The sequence below is a fragment of the Trichosurus vulpecula genome, chromosome 3 (genome assembly GCF_011100635.1).
Source record: "Trichosurus vulpecula isolate mTriVul1 chromosome 3, mTriVul1.pri, whole genome shotgun sequence".
Taxonomy (NCBI): Eukaryota; Metazoa; Chordata; class Mammalia; order Diprotodontia; family Phalangeridae; genus Trichosurus; species Trichosurus vulpecula.
This window is the reverse complement of record NC_050575.1, coordinates 11,807,001-11,826,308: the sequence shown is the minus strand read 5'-3', so window position 1 is coordinate 11,826,308 and position 19,308 is coordinate 11,807,001. Positions and strand designations below refer to the sequence as shown.

The 19,308-nt window shown below is 42.2% G+C and overlaps 1 protein-coding gene across 1 annotated transcript in view; it reads right to left on the bottom strand.

Moving 5' to 3' along the window:
- HHIPL1 (HHIP like 1) overlaps positions 1-19,308 on the bottom strand; it is a 104,720-nt gene that overhangs the window by 60,734 nt on the left and 24,678 nt on the right. Inside the window, exons 2-6 of the mRNA XM_036752656.1 lie at positions 15,047-15,693; positions 11,697-11,840; positions 8,553-8,881; positions 5,410-5,536; positions 893-1,038 (exon numbers count right to left, since the gene is read on the bottom strand). Coding sequence (XP_036608551.1) covers positions 893-1,038; positions 5,410-5,536; positions 8,553-8,881; positions 11,697-11,840; positions 15,047-15,693 — 1,393 coding nt within the window. The remainder of the gene's footprint in view (positions 1-892; positions 1,039-5,409; positions 5,537-8,552; positions 8,882-11,696; positions 11,841-15,046; positions 15,694-19,308) is intronic.

Genomic DNA, 19,308 nt, shown 5'->3' with positions numbered 1-19,308 from the left:
AGGCCTGGAAGAGGCCTCAAAAGGACTTCTAGTCATAGTCCTTCATTTCCTGTTTGAAGAAACTGAAGCCAAGAAAGGAGAAATTATTTTTGCCAAAGTCACAATACCAGTTCATGGCTGAAGGAGACCAGAACCTAGGTCTCCTGACTCCTATCAGATAATAGAAAATGTCAGAGCCAGGAAGGGCCATAGTGATGATTGCTCAATCCCCTCATTTTAACAAAAAAGGAAACTGAGGTCTGCACATGTGATAATGATTTGTCTAAGACCACAAAGGCAGTAACCTTCTCCCACCCAACCTAGAAGTGGCATCTGGGCTTAGTATCTTGTGCTACCGAACCTTTTTATTGGATAAAGGCATAAATACTTACTAAAACATAGTTACTTGTTTAACTGGTTGGGGTTTTTTTTGGTTAAAAGATAAAGCATATCGAGAAATGTCTGATATTTTTTTAAGACATCAATAATCTTTCTTTCTGCCTCGTGATGGCAAATGCTAACCACAAGAGAAAAAACTATGGAGTCTGAATGCAGATTGAAGCACACTATTTTTACTTTTTTTTGTTTTCTTCTCATGGTTTTCCCCTTGTATTCTGATTCTTCTTGCACAACATGACTAAATGTGGAAATATGTTTAACATGATTGTACATGTATAATGCATATCAAATTGCTTGCTGTCTTGGGGAGGGGGGAGAGGAGGGAGGGAAAAACAAATGTTGAAAATTATCTTTACATGTAATTGGAAAAAAATACTATTAAGGGGGAAAAAAGAAAAAAAATTCTTTTTTTTTTTTAAAGAAGAAAGGTATTATAAAATACATTAAACTGCTCCTAGGAATCACACAAAAGGTCAGGCTCTGTAGCTGAAACTGCATGGAAACTTGAGTTTACCTGCCTCATCTTCAGCAAAGGAAATGATGTACTGATAATAGTTGTTGATCATGCCTGGAAACATGCATGTCTGCCCACGCCCCATGCAGATCTCACTGTACTGCCACTGTCTGGTGGCCTGGTTCTCCCTGAGTGACATCAGGCGCCTAAAGAGGAAAAGCAAATGGCATTAATACCGGTCTCTGATGGCATGGTCTGGAGCAGTGTAAAAGGCACTGACTAGCCAGGGAACCCGAATCTCTGGGTCTCAGTTTCATGGTTGTCTGCTGCAGTGAAAAATTCCTTTTTCCTAGCATCATCCCCAATCCCTGCCCTCATAGGAAAAATGGGATATAATTTAATTCAACAAATGTTTATTAAGTACGTAGAGTGTCTCCCTACTCCAAACCATTTTCTACTTGGTTGCCAAGGTGATGTTTCTTTTCTTTTCTTGAGGCAGTCAAGCTTAAGTGACTTGCCCAGGGTCACACAGCTGGTGTCTGAGGCTAGATCCGAACACAGGTTCTCCTGACTCCAGGGTCAGAGCTCTATCTACTGTAGCACCACCTCATTGCCTCCAAGGTGATATCTCTAAAGCTCAGGTGTGACCACATCACTTCCCTGATCTCTGATCTCCAGTGACATCCCATTACCCAAAGGCTCAAACATAAACCCCTTTGTTGGACATTTAAAGTCCTTCAGAACTTGGCCCTTTCCTACCTTTCCAATCTTCTCATGTTTTGTTTCTCTTCAAACACTCTATGATCCAGTAATTCTGGCCCACTTTATGTTCCTCAAACACAATACTCTATCTCCTATCTCTATACCTTCTCTTTGGCTGTCCTCCATATCTGCAATGATTTCCCTCCTTTTACCTCCTGGGTTCCTGATCCTCCCCTTCAAGACTAAATGCAAATCTCACCTGCTATAGGAGCCCTTTGTAGTTCTCCCAACTTTAGTGCCTTCTCCTCGCAGATTACCATCCATCTACTTTGTATATGTAGCATATGCACATGTTGTCTCCCCTCATTTAAATGTAATCTGCTTGAGGACAGAGGTTGTGCTTTTGCTTTTCCTTGTACCCCCAGAACTTAGCACAGTGCCTGGCATAAAATAAGCATTTAATAAATGCTTGTTCATTACCTCCTCAGGGTAAGCCACTGTGCTAGGCTGCGGGAATACAAAAGCCAAAACAAAATAAAGAGCTTATATGTGTAGCTAGGTGACAGCAGCAGATAGCAAGCTAGACCTGGAATCGGGAAGACCTGAGTTCAACTCTGATCTCAAACACTTATTATTTGGGTGGTCCTGGGCTAGTTGCTTCATTTCTGATTTTCTCAGCTTCTTCAGATGTAAGATGTAGATAATAATAACACCTGCTTCCCAGGGTTGTTGTGAGAACCAAATGAGATTATATTTGTAAAGCATTTGGCACAATGCCTGACATGTAGTAGGTGCTATGTAAATGTTAGCTATTAGCATATATAGCATATTATTATACGTTATTATAATATTATTGTTATACTGGAAGGATGCAACACAGATAAGAAACTAAGTGATGATATGAGGAGGGAAGGAGTTCTAATAACTTCAGAGACCAAGAAAGGTCAGAGATAACTCTAGAGCTCAATTTTAAAGAACTCCTGAGAGTCTAGTAGGGATGGGTGAGGGATATGATCCAGCCATGGGTGACAGGCAGAGAGACAGGAAGGGGAATATCAAATTTGAGGAAAGAACACCTAGCAGGCTATTTTTCCTGAAACTTTGGGCGCATGTAGGGCAGCCATAGGAAACAAGTTAAACCCAGATGTTTGGGTACTAATAAATTCCTTCCCTACCTCCCATTCAGGGCTGTAATGAAGACACATGAAAATAAATTCATTTATATAGTACCAAAAGGTTCACAAAATACTTTCCTCACAATAATCCCTTGAGCAAGATGCACAAGTCTTATTATCTCCATTTTACACATAGAGAAACTGAGGCTCAGAGAGAATGATTACAGTCAATGTATATAAAAGCTGGTACTGGCACTCATGTCTAACTCCCAAGTCCAGGGCTCTTTCCCTATTACAGAATAAAATAATAGCCTCTCAGATGTGGAAAGTGTTCAGTCATAATCTGATTCAATCCATACTGGAACAGGAATCCATGCATGTTATACCATGGTATTATACATGAAATCTCTTTAAATGAAGCACTACAGAAATAAACTGTTATTGTCTACCCAAGTGAAAAGCCTTCTTCCCCTTTCCTTTCTTAAAAAAAATTATTTATTTTATTCTGAACTTAAGAAATAAAACAAGTATTTCCATAACATAGAAGAGAAAAAAAGATGATTGTACATGAAACTGCAAATTTATTATATACAACTTGCTATTCCCTCTAAATATATAATAAAGTTATAATGCAGCTTTCTTTTTTCCTTTTTTTCTCCCCTCCCCTCCCCATCTCCCCACCCTAGAGATGGCTACCATTAGACACTAATATGTATATATCTATCAAACTATTCTATACATAATTATCAATTCTTTCTCTGGATGCAGATAGCATCTTCCTTCATACATCCTTTGTAGTTAATTCGGGTATTTATAATACTCTCATTTCTATCCATAGTCTCCTCTGCCCTCTCATTCCATTGTGCTCTCTGGAATCTCTACTCTTAACAAGCTATCCTTCCTTCTGGATCTTTCACCTTGAATTCATTTCACCTTCTCGTGCTCCTGACCTGCTCTAGAAGACACCATATCTATCACTGGTCACCCTCTCTAATGTGAGCTTCTCCTTCTTTCTTGCCCTGGAACCAAGAGGAGTTATTGTATTTTTTAATGTCCACCGATCTTTCTAGATCCTCCTTCTGAGACCTCTCTCTTCTGAGGTTTGCTCCATCTGTCTGTACCAATCACCTTGTCTAGGTCTTGTGGCTATAATCCGCCACTCTCCGAATCACCCAAACTCTTTTTAAGGAGTTCAGTACTGCTCGTATGCTTGCTCTCCACCTTATTCCCTGCCCTCTTGTCATGACGCATACCATGCTATTGCCACGATTTTGAATTCTGAAATTCTGACCTCTTGTCCTTCCAATTTTCCCTCTGTCTTGCACTTCCCAAACCAATTTTTTCCTCACCATGACCTCCAATGATTGTCATTATTCTTCTGATTCATTACCTGTTTTTGCCCCACTTTCCCCTCTGCCTAGTCAACTTTAAACAGTTAAACTATATCCCTTGACCTCCCCTTGCCCCTTATCCTACACCATCATTCATACTCTGTCACACCTCAACCATGGGTTACATTCACCATCTTCTCCCTTCCTATTGCCAGGCTGTTAAATGCCATTGGAAGAAGTCATGCAACAATGATTGTTGAGTATTCCTTATCTACCTTACATGCCAGCCAAACTCAACTACTATCTAATCCTCCGAAATAAACATTCCATCTATTACCTCCATACATTTGCCTAGTCACGGAATGGAAGTTCTTCTAATCTCTGTCAGAAGCCCTATCTTTTCTTCAAGGCCCAATTAAAGTACCATTTCCTCCATGAAGCTTTCCCTGACCCCTCCCTACTCCCCCCCCCCCAATATTCTCCTTCAAAAGATCTTCTGTTTATCTGCCTACACAATGTTGTATCCCCCTCCCTCCAAGCTTCTTGAGGGCAGGAAATTTTTCAAATTTGTCTTGGTATCCCAGTGTCTAGGCCTGTGTCTAGCATAGAGCAAGCACTTAATAACTGCTTGTTAAACTGTTGAATCATCCCGTGCTGCTTTGTGGTTTGGGCATTTCGAAACATACCTAAAGCCACCTTGCAAGCTCTTCTCCTTCCCACTCAGTAAATCGTAACTTGTGTTAGGTGTGGCTTGAAGCATGAGAGGGTTCCTTTTTGTCACCACAGGCTATAGGCTATCCCAGCATGCTCTTAGGGCCCTTCCAAGTTTTGGAAGCTAGTCGCATAGACCACAGCTTGAAATACATAGGCCATTTATCTAGAGCTTATAAATACTTTAGTAATGTAGGTTTCTATGGAAATAGGTATCTCCTAGGGATAGGTCAAATGGATTTTTTTTCAAGTGGGCTCCAAATGATATATTCAGGGACAGAAACAGAGAACTTTAGAATCTTACACTAGGGCTGCATTTCAACAACTATCAAAGTCTTAGAATAAAGGAAATATTGGGCTTTTTTCCTTTTCCACCAGTCTCACTAAGCCAGGGAAAGGATGAAGTTGCAAGGACCATTCAAACCCTACCCTAGAGATAGTCAAGTAGGCATTATTCTGCTAACAGTGTCTTAATGGTGGAACTTCTGGCATTCATTGGTTAGGGAGAAAGATCTATGGATGTTAGGCCCTGTGGGAGGCACCGAAAAACCCACCACATCAAGCAAGCATGATAGTATCTCCAGCATTTATGAGAGCTATGGTGAACCAGAAGCTGAATGTTAGACTTGGACAAGAACCAGCATGAGGCAACAGATAAAAAGACAGTATATGCAAGCAATGGTGTTAAGCCAGTGAGCTGGCCAGCATGGTTACTTACCCACTCATAAAATCCCCAAATATGTATAGCCCATTCAAATTGGGGGACTCGCAGCCCCGGTAGATATAGCCTCCTGTGACAGACTTTCCCATCTTGTGTGGATATGCATAGATTGGAAGAACATCATCTGTAGAAAAAGACAAATGGCTTCTGTTTCCCCATACACTTGGCTACCAGCCTGGGCTACCCCCAGTCAAGCTCCATCCTAGGAGGTGGACCAGATGCAATGAATGGTGTGAAATATTGGAAGGCCTATCACATGGAAAAGGGATTGTTCTGCTTAACCCCAGAAGGCAGAACTAGGTGTGATCAGTCAGGAGATGCAAAAAAGAAAACTTTAGCTCAATATAAGGAAATGTTTCTTATTTGGAGCTAGTTAAAAGTAGAATGGATTACTTCAGTAGGCAGTGAGCTGCCATCACTAGAAGTATTCAAGCAGAGCATGGATGGTCATTTGTCATGGGTGCTGCAGTGGGGACTCCTGTTCTGATGTGATTTGTCCTAAAGGATTCCTGAAGTCCCTTCTTCTTTTGTACATTTTTTTTGCAGGGGGGAAGGCAGGGCAATTGGGGTTGAGTGACTTGCCCAAGGTCACACAGCTAGTAAGTGTGTCGAGTGTCTGCGGCCGGATTTGAACTCAGGTCCTCCTGACTCCAGGGCTGGTGCTCTACTCACTGTGCCACCTAGCTGCCCCTGAAGTCCCTTCTAAGTGTAAGAGTCTCTTATTTTATAATTAGCCACCTTCTTGCCTATCCTATATTTCATCCCTAATAGAATTTTCCTGAATATCACAATAAAGTGAATTTAAAAATAAAAATAGACATCCTCATTTGAATATATATTTGCATGTTATTTGCATGTGGCCATACTTGCCATATAATCTAGTCTCAAGCTCCTTTCAAAATGTCCATCCTTTCTTAGTCCCCTTCCTATCCTCAAAGTCTATGGAAAGGTCATAGAATCTTTGCATTCAGAGGTCAAGGGGTCCAGATCTCAAAGATGACTCAAAGAAAAACCCAAGTTATCAATACCTAACACCCTCTGAGGTCCATTCTGCCATACTGAAACCCAACTCACAGTTAAAGTACATAGTCATTCACCCCAAAATATCAAAAGCCAAAATGGACCATGTATCATGGGGTGAAAACAAGCTTAGCACAAGTTCTCTCTAGATCCCCTGGCAACTCTGCTTACTCTTCTGCCTGAGCTCAGTTCCTGTGCCCAACTCTTCAGTAGCATCTTCATGGTTCAGAAAGTTAAGCATCCTGCTCTGAGGAAGCACTCATCAGTTCTACTCAGAAGTGGAAGCTCTGGTGTTTTAGGGGAAATTTTAGGAAAAAAAATTAGGAAATTTAGAAAAAAATCCAACCCCAAGTCCTTTGAAGGCCTTTTCTACCAAAAAAGGAGAACTAGCACTCACATGACTAAATTTCATCTAGGAAACAGAATGAAAACAAGGGTTGGGAATTCACAATATTAGCCTTTTGTAACCTCTGTTGGACTCTCTGTGACTTCTTTCCATAACTAGGAGCTAGTTCACTGTCACCTGTCACCCTGAATAAGGAAAGCAGGGGTAGAAAGAACCATAAGTGCTAGGAAAGCTCCTAGTACCCAGTGGGGTCGGGGTTTACAACAGGGTTTTGTGTTTTGTTCTGGGTACCACATTTTCGGAAGGAGCATGACAAACTGGAGAAGATCCAGAGAAAGACAACCAGGATGGTGAGATTAGAAACCATGACATATGAGCATCCTTTGAAGTAACTGGGAATGATTAAACTAGAGAAGAAAAGACTTTGGGGACATATGATAGCTCTCTTCAATCGCAGTGACTATACAGGACTCTTAAAACTAAAAGAAAGTGTCTGGGTATGCTATCAGCTAGTACACAGGGTTTCTTTACATACCAGAGGTGTCAAACACACAGTCTACTGGCAACACTCCCAAGCACCCCCAACCAGATTAAGATATAATTGAGGAATATTTAACAAAATAAATAAAAGTACAATAGAACATAGATGAGGTTAATATGTGGCTTTCTAAGTCAATGTGCAGCCAGAAAAGATCCTCATATATGTTTTAGTGGCCTCCTCCATTTGAGTATGATACCAATGCTTTAATGCTACCTATGTCAAACTGTGTCCTAAAATTGATCAAAGGCTCATTAATGGAACCTCACTAGTTGGGGCAAGATGAGCACAACAAAAGAATTATTCCATGGGGGCTCAGCCGAAGATCTGGGGATATCTTACCCATAGATGAGAAGTCTTGAGGGCCATTTGATTTTTGTCTTTAAATATTACACAGGCTCATACAGTGCCAGAACTAGAGGGGATTTTAGAGATCATTTGGTCCAATCTTCTCTTTTTTTACAGATGAGAAAGATAAGGACCAAAAAAGTAAACTGACCTCCACAAGGACAGGATTCAAACCCAGGTCTTCTGACTCGAAATCCAGTGATGTTTCAACTGTGCCACACCCAGATCAAAGAAGGAGTAGATTTATTTTGCTAGGCTTCTGTGGGCACAACCAGGACCAATGGGTAGAACCTAGAAGGAATCTAATTTAAGCTTAAAATAAGGAAGAACTTAACAACCAGAACTATATAACCTTGGAGCATGTTGCATTGGAAGGTAGTGACATCCCCATCACTGAAAGATAACAATCAGAGACTATATAACTAGAAGAGATCCCAGAATTTTAAAGCCAGAAGGGACTTTGTTAGGGAAACTAGAGAAGAAAGAGAGAGAAATGTGGTACAGTGGTTGAAGAGCTAACCTCAAAGCCAAAAAGGCCTGGATTCATGTCCTACCTTAGACACATAAGGACTTTGTGACCCTGAGTAAATAACAACCTCCTAGTGTTCTATAACCTGCTAAGACTTACAGATATGGCACTGACTCAGACTGGTATAGAGAGCTGCTTCACTCAGGAGTTCCCTATACCAGCAAAACCACAGGTCTATTCCCTATCTCTACTATAGAGGAGGTCAATGCTTCAGTTAGAAGGTCAGAGTAGATGATGTCTGAGGTGTCTTCCCACTTTGAGATTCTATATGGGTCTATGAACTGTCCCTACATCCCCTACAGTACAGGGGATTAGGGGTAGGAAGAGGGTAAGGGATAGAGTAGGCTTAAAGAAATTACCTAGTGAAGAATTGGCACATAATTTTTTGTCGTAGCACTCAAAGCCTTCCCTGGCCCTCCATCCATAGTTCTTCCCCTTCTCTACAATGTCAACCTCTTCAAATTTGTTCTGACCAACATCTCCACAGAAGAGCCTTCCCTGCCCTTCCTTGGTAATGGGGTCTCCTCGGTCAAAGGAGCAGCGCCACATGTTTCGCACGCCATAGGCATAGACTTCTGGTCGGGCCAACGGGTCACCAACAAAAGGATTATCAGGAGGGATTCTATACAGAGGCCCTCGGTCATTGTGATTCACGTCGATCCGCAATACTTTGCCAAGTAAGGCTGACCTGGATACAATCAGAGGAGAGAAAGCAGAACTCATAAAAACAGGAAAGCACTTTTTGGGGGGGGAGAGAGGCAACGGACCTGTGATTTCATGGGTATAGGGAACTCTGAGTGAGGAAGTCCTTCTGCCAATGCAGACCAGCACCTGCTCTTTAATTTACCATCACGGAGATCTGCTTGGTACATTGGGAGGTTAAGTGATTTGCCCAAAGTCAAACAGCCAGTACAGGTCACAGGCAGGATCTGAGGCCAGGTCTTCCTAACTCACACTGTCTTTCTTATACGTATCTGTCTTTAGGGCTTACGAAGCTGTCTCCTGACCACCACTTATAAGTTCATAAGTTCATGCAATTCACATTCAACAAGTATTTGTCATTGTCTACTATCTGCCAGGCATGGTGCTAGACCCTGGGAAGACAAAGATAAAATGAACCAGTCCCTGTCCTCAAGGAGTTTATGTTCTATTGGGGAGAAGCAACATGTATATCATTTTAGATAATTAAGATCCATGCCAACTGATCTGGTCTAAAACCCCCATTTTATAGATCAGGAAATGGAGGCCCAGCTGGGCAAAAGGACTTGTTGAATGTCATACATAGAGTGAGAGGCAGATACAAATTGGATTCAAAAAAACACACATACAACAACCATGAAGATCCATAACCTTTCATTCATTTCAACGGAACAAACATTTATCTGTTCCAGATGTCCAATTGTATGCAAGATCCTACTATATGTTTTCTTGGTATAGTTTTTTAAAATTTAATATTCATTTTTTAAAATTTTGAGCTCAAATTCTCTCTCTCCCTCGAGCCCCTCCCCAACCCATTGAGAAGGCAAGCATTATGATACCCATTATGCATGCAAAACATATTTCCATATTAGCCTCATGTGATCCTATTATGCTTGAAATGGCAGGGGAGATGTCAAGACGAATGAGATGTGGTCTCTGCGTCCCTAGAATTTATGCCTAAGAGTGTGACAGAACACAAGCACAAATAATTATAGTACAAAGCCAAATGTAAAAGTCCATTAAGAGAGATGTGAGTGCTTTATTAGTTCAGAGGAAGGAGGAATAATTTCTGACCATCAAAATCAAGGAAGGCTGCAGAGAAGAAGCAGTTTCTTCGCTGACGTGGAAAATTAGACAAGATTCCAACTGGCAAAAGTGGAGGCAGGGAGGGAAAGGCATTTAATTAACAGGAACAGATGAAGAAAACAGTTGTCATTACTGAGTCATGTCCGATTCTTCCTGACCCATTTGGGGTTTTCTTGGCGATGATACTGGAGTGCTTTGCCATTTCCTTCCCCAGCTCACTTCACAGATAAAGAACTGAGGCAAACACAGTTAAGTAACATTCCCAGGTTCACATAGCTAATAAGTGTCCGAGGCCAGTGTTCTATGCACTGCACCATCTAGGTACCAAGGAGAAGAGTAGAGGCAGGAAAGAGTGAAGCACGTGAAGGTGATGATGGGCTCGATGGTTTGTCAGGAACATATGACACACAAAGGTGCACTGTGAGAGGCAGGGAAATAGAATCGAGAGAGCACCAGATCAAGAGTCAGGATACCTGAGTCCTAACTGGAAGCTTGTCTCTTACTAGCTGGGTGACCTTGGCGAAGTCATTTTTACCTCTCTAGATCTCAGTTTCCTCATCTGCTAAACAGTAAAAATGTAACCACACTGGAGGAATTTTCATAAGATTATTGTCAGGATCGAATAAGATAACACACACTCAGAAGTACTCGGTAAATCATGGCATCCCCTTATCCCTTGGTGTTATCATCATGCAGCTAGAGGAGGAGACGGAGACTAAATGGAGACGGACCTTGCCTCAAACGCCAGGTTGAGGAAATCAGACGATCAGTTCCCAAAATTTTTGTCAGATGAAGAAGGCACAAGAGATCTTTTTAGTTCACCGGGAACTGAATTCAAACTTTGCTACAGATAATTCCAGACGCTGTTTGTTATACTCTGCCTTCAACGTAACCTTCAGTACGTTTAAATAGTGAGACGTTCCTCGTATAATGTGGACATTGGAGGTACAACACTAATGTTGTTTTCCAAAATAAAGTTCTACCCTGTCCCTTATGAGTCTATACATTTCTATTTTCTGAAATTTGCCTTTAAAGTCATCCAAATAATTAGCGGATTCAGAAGATCCTTGCACTATACTATATGGAAGCAAAAATCACTAATTGTGATAGGTTTAATTACAGTAATTAGCAATGTACTCTATTTTTATTTTGCCTTCTCAGAAAGATTTCTATCATCTCACTAAGTGAATCAAGCCAGCTGCCTTGAAAATCCAGAGTCCTTATTTACGCTAACTAGATGCTAATTTTGTTTTTATATTTACTAGGTTTATATGGGCCACCTGTTTATTAAACTGGAAAAAATAGATAAATAGAGTCAACTTTCAATTATCCAGAGCAGATGACTGACAAGCAGAGGTCCTTGACAGCCAGGGATGGCCCTCTGGCTCCTTTCCTGGAAGGGGCTTCTACACTGAACTCAGATTTTCAGCAAACTATCCTCATTCAGTGCTATCTAAAGTTAAGAATGTTGTTGCCCAGCGAGAAGTACACACTCTCAACACTGCTTTTCCTTGGTGTATATCAATCACACAGTCAATTAGAAGGGAGGGATAAAAGCAATCCTAACGTCCTATGCTCAAAAGAGCCTGGTTGTTAATAGAAGCTTCAGACTCTCTATCTTGAGAGAGAAAAAGTCCATCCCCTCCTTGCCACCCCTCCAGCAGGGCCACACTTGTACTATCCTATTTCAGTGGGAACAAACCCCTTCTTTTCCTTACTTGTTTTGTGAGTTTCCAAACTTCCCAAATGGATCTCCTGCCATTCCTCCATCCCCGGTGAAGATGTAAAGATACCCGTCATCTCCAAAGAGCAGCTGTCCACCATTGTGGTTAGATGCTGGTTCTTCAATTTCCAAAATTATCCTAATTAAAAAAAAAAGTCTCTCAAATCAGAATGTTGCATTTGCATGGGATCACAGAATGAAAAAGCTGGAAGGACCCAATCACTCTAAAGTCTCTTCCAATCCTAATATTCTAGGTTGTATGATTCTAGGAATACAGACTATGAGAGCTAGAAGGGGTCTTTGGGTCACAGAACTTAGCATGTCAAAGCAGGAAGGAACCACAGAGATCTTCTAAGTCCAACCTATTCCTTTTACAAAGGTACTGAGGCCTGGAGAGAAGAAACGATTTGGCTAGCCTTACTTATTTCACTCAACCTATTGATTGCATTCAATGCAATCCTAGCTCAACTCCACTGTATGGAACCTTCTCCCCAGCAGCCTTGACCACCCGGCCCCCTCTTTTAGGGGTCCACTATTCTAATTGATGAGTCTCTGGCCAGGACTGCCACTCACTGCACACTTCAATCTCAGCTCAACCCATCCTCCAGATTGCTCTACCTCCACCTAGCATTTTGTCCTGGCATGAGTCCACTTGACCCCTTCCTATCCCACCTTGTACCCTACCTGGGTTTTCTAGCTTCCCTTTATGTTTTGTCTTCTCCTTATGAAAATGTAAGAGCACTGAGAGTAGGAACCATCTTGTTTTCTAGTATGTGTCTCCCCAGCACTTGGCACAATGTAAGTGCTTGAAAAATTACCCTATCCACCGGACTTTTCATTATTCCTCAATCTCACCCTGCCTTCCTCTCATGGACTCAGGCTGGTACCCATGCCATGAAAACTTTCAACATCTAAGTCAAGTGCCAACTCCTCCCCCAACCCTTCCTTTCCTGATCCTCCTCATATTTATTATGGCGCTTGACCTGGATCTCTACTTTGCCCCTATTATTTTTTATTGTAGGGAGTACAAGTATTATCTCTATAACCTCCAACAGAAGCTTGAGAGGTTAAGTGATGTGCCCGGGCACACAGCTAGTAGATAGCTGAAAGTAGGATTTGAATCTAGGACTCTTCACTTCAAGCCCAGCATTCTTTCCACCAGGCCACACTGACTCTCAGGAAAGTAGCCAGAGAGATCTGGCTAGTAGGAGAGAAGGGTGGATCAGAGATGGCTTCATGGAGGAGGCAGCTCTGAGCCAGGCCATCTCATGCTACGGATTTCCTTTACCACATCCCAGAAACCTCTTCATCCTGAAGCCTCACTCCAGCTCTGAAATTCACATATTGGAAGAGTCCTCTGGCCCTATGACGTCCCCCTCCAATTTCAGAGCTTCCATTTTAAGGAGGGTACCTGAGCCAACCATGTCTCGGTCATCTCCAAAATATACTTTAGATTTTCTATAACAATTCCCCTCTCTCCACATTTTTCAGCTTCCTTTGGTGTGTTATCTTCCCTCATTAGAATGCAACCTCCTTGAGGGCAGATACCTCTTTCTCCTAGTACCTATAGTCCCAGTGTTTTGTACACTGCCTGATCCATAGTAAGTAATTAATAAATGTCTGTTGACTGACTTGCTGAACCTTAAAGGATGGGTAGAAATGGAGGGGAATATTTTCCAGGCATGGGAAGACAATCTGTGAGATGATGAAATTTAAAGGGAATAGCCCAGATGCAAATGATCAGAATGGATTTACTTAAATGCAGAAAAAGAAATTTTAAAGAAAAGGATAATTAAATTGGGGGGGTAGGGAGGAATAGCACAATTAAGTTAAAAATTGAGAGTTCCAAAGAAGAGAACTAACAGAAAGTATTTTATGCCATTTTACTCTCACTTTATACAAACTTGGCGATCCTATTTTCTAGCCCCCAACAGATTAGAAGTTTCCAGTTAAAATGAAGCAGAATGGTTATTGAAGACAAGCACATTGAGAAGAGTGGGGAAAATGACAGCTGATGCTGAGGGGGAAATCTGAAAATTGTTTTCAGCACGGTGGGAGGACTGAATGAGAAGAACTTTGGTTGAGTGGAAAGAACACTGGGTTTATGGACCAGTACTTAAACACCATCCCTGCAGCTTACAACCCAATTTTGTTGTCATCTTCAGTTGTGCCTGCCTCTTTGTGACCCCATTGGGGGTTTTCTTGACAAAGATACTGGAGTGGTTTGCCATTTCCTTCTCCAGCTCATTTTATAGCTGAGGAAACTGAGGCAAACAGGGTGAAGTGACTTGTCCAGGGTCACACACTAGTAAGTGTCTAAGGCTGGATTTGAACTTGGGAAGATGAGTCTTCCTGACTCTAGGGCCAGCATTCTATCTACTGCACCAAGTAGCTGCCTCTTATAATAAACCAATGAGCAAGTTAATGACCTTCCCTTCATAACCCAGCCCTTTCCAGTCTTCTTACACCTTACTCCCCTCGACACACTCTCTGATCCCATGGCACTGGCCTCCTCACACACGACAGAGACACCATCTCCCAAACCTGGGCATTTTCACCCGCTGCTGCCCATGCCTAGAACTCTCTCCCTCTTCATCTCTGCCTCTTCCTAGAGTCCCACCTCCTCTAAGGGGACTTTCCCAGTCTTCCTGTATCTTGGTGCTTTCTCTCTGAAGTTATGTCCAACTTATCCCGCATAGATCTTGTTTATAAATAGTTGCCTGCATGTTACCTCCCCATTACACTATGAGGAGCTCCTGGAGAAAAGGGCTTGTTGTTGTTTGTTTGTTTTTGCCTTTCTTTGTATTGCCAGCACTGAGTGCTTTGGCTCTAGGTACTAAAATATTTGTTGATTTGTAAATGTTTGCTGTTGACTTGACCCTGTAGGCCTCAGTTTCCTCATCTGTGAAATAAGAGGCTCGATCAGTCAATTAACCAGCAAGCATTAATGAAGCTCTTATCATGCTCTAGGGCACTATGCTAAGAGATGGGGATAAAAAGAATCAGGTAGATTAAAATGATCTCTCAGGTCCCTTCTGGCACCACATCACATGATCCTATGATCTCTAAGGCCACTATGAGTCCTAACATTCTATAATTGTGAACTGTGTTTAAGATGTCAAAAGAGTGTGTGATATATTCGAGAAAGACTTCCATCTCAAATGTTCAATTTTTTAAAGTTTTGCTTCTCAAAAGGATGAATTTCCACTATCTAGAAAATGTAACCCAACCAAATCAGTCATTCCCAGAGGACTTCGGACAACCAAAGTCCTAGTATCCTTCTTTTCCTTTGTCTTCCTCCCTCCCTTAGGAATTCAGGGTTAAGTTCTCCCCAAAAGGCACTACCTTTCAGATCTGTGGTCCACAGTATTCATGTCATCAGTGGAAATCTTGAATTCACTGATGCGGATCCTTTCCTCATAATCGACCTCCACAGAGTAGTACACATAGACTTTCCCAGTATACTTAAACTGAGGGTGGAAGACAATGCCAAGAAAGCCCCTCTCGTCACCTTCCCAGGGAGAGGTGAGCACGGCCTCGCTGACATTCAGAAAAGGCTTCTCCAACCTTGAACGGTTGGGGAGGTAAGTCCAGACCAGCCCCACCTGCTCAGCCACAAAGAATCGGTGGGTGCCATCATTGGCATGCACCATGGCCACGGGGTTCCGGAGCTTGTTGGCCACCTCCACCAGGCAGAGCTCCAGGCAGCCTTCTGTGTCAGCCCTCACCTGACCCAAGTTCACATTCAGATTCTCGTTGACCAACAGCCGAGGGAAACAGTAGTCAGCATCATCAAGGGATAAGTAGCGGCAAAACTTGGCCCGATTAGTCTCCAGTGCCCATAACTCTGGGTCTGGGGAGAGATGACGGAATACGGTCCTGCATCTGTGCCATACATCTAGACAGTAGTCCTTACAGAGCCCGGGCACTGTCCGGAGGGGTGTGGATGGGTCCTCTGCATCAAACAGATGTGCGGCATATGGAGAGCATTCCTATAGACACAGAGAGAAACTGGTCTTCATTTTGACCCCAAAGCCCTAGTGGCCAACCACTCTTTCCATGTGTAAAAGACAAAAATTATGTCCATTTCCCTCAAACAGCTCCTATGATGTCACTTCCTGTAAGAAGCCTTTCTGGACTACTCAGAAGAGATGATAGCTGCTAATAACACTCTAGCTAAATTAAGGTACAATAGGGATTGCTATGTGATTTCACTGGCATAGGGAACTCCGGATGATGAAGCTCTACCAGTCCAGGATGCCACCTTCTCTAAAAGAAGAGGTCCATGCAACTCTCTACAAGAACTCTGGGAAGTTAAGTGACTTGCCCAGGGGCACACGGTCAGTGTGTATTAGAGGCAGGATTTAAGTCTGGGTCTTCCTGACGTTGAGACCAGTGGTCTATCCACTATATTACATTCCTCGCCACTAAAAGATATTCCCACAATAATTATTCACATTTCTATGGTGGTTTTAAGGTTTGCAAAGTGACTTCCCCATAATAACCCTTTGGAGTAAGTAATACAAGTATTAATATGCCCATTTTAGAGATGAAAAAAACTTAGTCTCAGAGAAGTGACTTCATTTGTTGATCCATTCATTTAGCCATTCAACAAGTATTTATTAGGTGCCTATTAGGATGCTAAGCACCAAGGATGTAAAAACAAAAACGGACATGCCTGCCTTCAAGGAGCTTTACATTCTGTCACAGAGAGCATAGATGCCAGAGCCAAGATATTCAAACCTTGATCTTTGCCTCTAAGTTCAATTCCCTTTCTGCTATACCTGTGCTGCTCCCATGACTTTTCCATACTCATCTCGTCATTAATGTACTGATGGTTTTTGTTTTTGGAGGGGGGAAGGCAGAGCAATTGGGGTTAAATGACTTGCCCAAGGTCACACAGCTAATAAGTGTGTCAAGTGTCTGAGGTCGAATTTGAACTCAGGTCCTCCTGACTCCAGGATCAGTGCTCTACTCACTGCGCCATCAATCTGCCCCCATGGTTTTGGTTTTTGTATTCCCAATACCTTGCACAGTGCCTGGCACACAATAGGCACTTAATAAATGCTTATCAAATTGAATTGATAAAGAAGTAAACAGTTACCTATTCTGATTATTATTTACAAATGTCCTATCCAGTTATCATCTGTGTGTTGTCTAGATGCTAGGAAAAAAATATGTGTGTAGACATACATATATAGAGGGAGGAGGGGGGGAGAGGAGGAGGGGGAGGAAGGAGGAGGGAGAGAGGGAGAAGGAGAGAGAATCATGGCACGATAGAACTGGAAGGGATCCCAAGATCATTCTTTCAGAGAACGTCAGAGTGAAAGGAACTCTAATAATCACACAACCATGGAATGTTTGGGCTGGAAGGGACCTTAGAAATTACCTAGTCTAGCCTCTTCGTTTTATAAATAAGGAGATTGAGGCCCTGGTGGGGGAGCGTGACTTGCCTAAAGTCACAAAGCAAGGAAGGAGGAGGCAGAGGAGGAGAAGAAGAAGGAGAAGGAGGAGGAGGACGAAAAAGAGGAGGAGAAGGAGAAGGAGAAACATTTATATAGTGCTTACTTTTAAAATATTATCTCAAAAGTAGGTGCTACCAACGAAGTTACTACAGAGGTATTATTACATCCCAAACCAAACTAAACTCAGGCCAGTTACAACAGTAAACTGTTCTAGAACAGTGTCAGCAGCAAGTATTTAAGCGCTTGCGGTATACCAGGTACTGTGCCAATATTTTAAAAGATACATGCATATCCTGTGTCCAATAATCCAAAATCCAAACTTGTTACTGACTTTATGCTTGAGAATCTAATAGAAACTGCTGTGATCAAAACTCTGAAAATGAATAGCATATACAAGAAATATCCCTGGAAATTCCCTAGCATTCTTTGTCCAGAGTCATAAGGTCATCTGTGCATCATTCATTCAATACACTTCCCCTCAGTCATCCCTGGCGCTGTGAGGACCAGAGACACCTACAAGGCACAGCTCCTGTCTTCACCATCTCCTAAGAATGAGAAGGCATATATGTATGAGTGCCCAAGGGTAGATAAAAACTAATGCTAGGGTCCTCCTTGCCTCCAGGATACAACACAAAATCCTCCATCAGCGATTTAAAGGCCCACACAATCTGGCTCTTCTCTCTGCAGCATTATTTCATGTTACTTCCCTTCACATACATACTCTCTTTTGTCAGTCAAATTTACCTTTCTGGCCTTATGCACCACTGTTATCTCCTGCCTCGGTGACTTGACAAGGAACAGTCACCCGTGTCTGAACTGTACTATCATGCTTCTTCCCAGCATCTACTACAGGGTCTCACATGTAGTAGGAGCTCTGAAAATGTTGACCTTACTTTTTTAAAAAGTGATTTTTTAAAAAAGTGATTAAAGAGTTCATAACCCTTATGACTCAGAGATGTCCTTGCTAGGTATAAATCCCAAAGATATTAAGGACGATAAATATCAAAATATATACCAAAATATTCTTACTAACATTTAATTGTGATGGCAAAGTACTTGGTTGACTGGTTGTTGCCCTCCCTTCTTAAAGAGGACCAAAATGACATCACTATGTTGGGGTCAAGGTACGGGGTGTCTGACTGTGGCTGATCAGACATCAGCTCTCAAGGCTCTACCACAGCTTGGGCACAAATAGTCCACATGAACATCTGGAGTGGAGAGGTGTCTAAATTTGTGCATCTCATGTTTCCTTTGAGCTACTACAATTCTGCTTTGCTCACAGAGCACAGTGTCTTCTCTGATGTAGGCATGCCATGCTGGATGATCCGTGCCAATGTCTCCCATGTCTCACAATGGATTCCAGAGTCCTTTAGAGAGACCTTGAGAGTGTCCTTGTATCACTTCTTCTGACCTCCACGTGAGCACTTGCCTCGTATGAATTCTTCACAAAATAGTCTTTTAGACAAACACACTTTTGGCATTTGAACAATGTGGCCAGCCCATCAGAGTTGCACTCTCTGCCATAGAGTTTGAAGGCTTGGTAGTTCAGCTCAAGAAATAGACCTCAGTGTCTGGTACCTTCTCCTGCCAGGCGATCTTCAGAATCTTCCTAAGACAATCCAAATGGAAACAATTCAGTTTCCTGGCATGGCGCTGGTAGACTGTCCAGGTTTCGCAGGCATACAACAAGGAGGTCAGCACCACGGCTCTGTAGACCTTCAGCTTGATAGTCAGTCTAATACCTCCTTTCTTCCATACTTTCCTTTGGAGCCTCCCATACACTGAACTAGCTCTGGCATTGAGTGAATTAACTTCATTATCAATGTGTACATCCCTGGAAAATACACTACTACCAAGGTAAGTGAACTTATCCACAGCATTCAAAACTTCTCCGCTTACTGTAACCGATGGTTCCATGTATGGATGGTGTGGTGCAAGCTGGTGAAGAACCTGTATTTTCTTGGTGTTAATTGCTAGGCCAAAATTAGTACAAGCAGCATAGAATCGATCCATACTTTGTTGTATCTCAGCCTCAGAGGGCACAATTTGAGGGCACAATCATCTGCAAACAAAAAGTCACATACCAACTCTCCCTCCACTTTAGTCTTGGCTTGTAGTCTTTTCAAGTTAAATAATTTACCA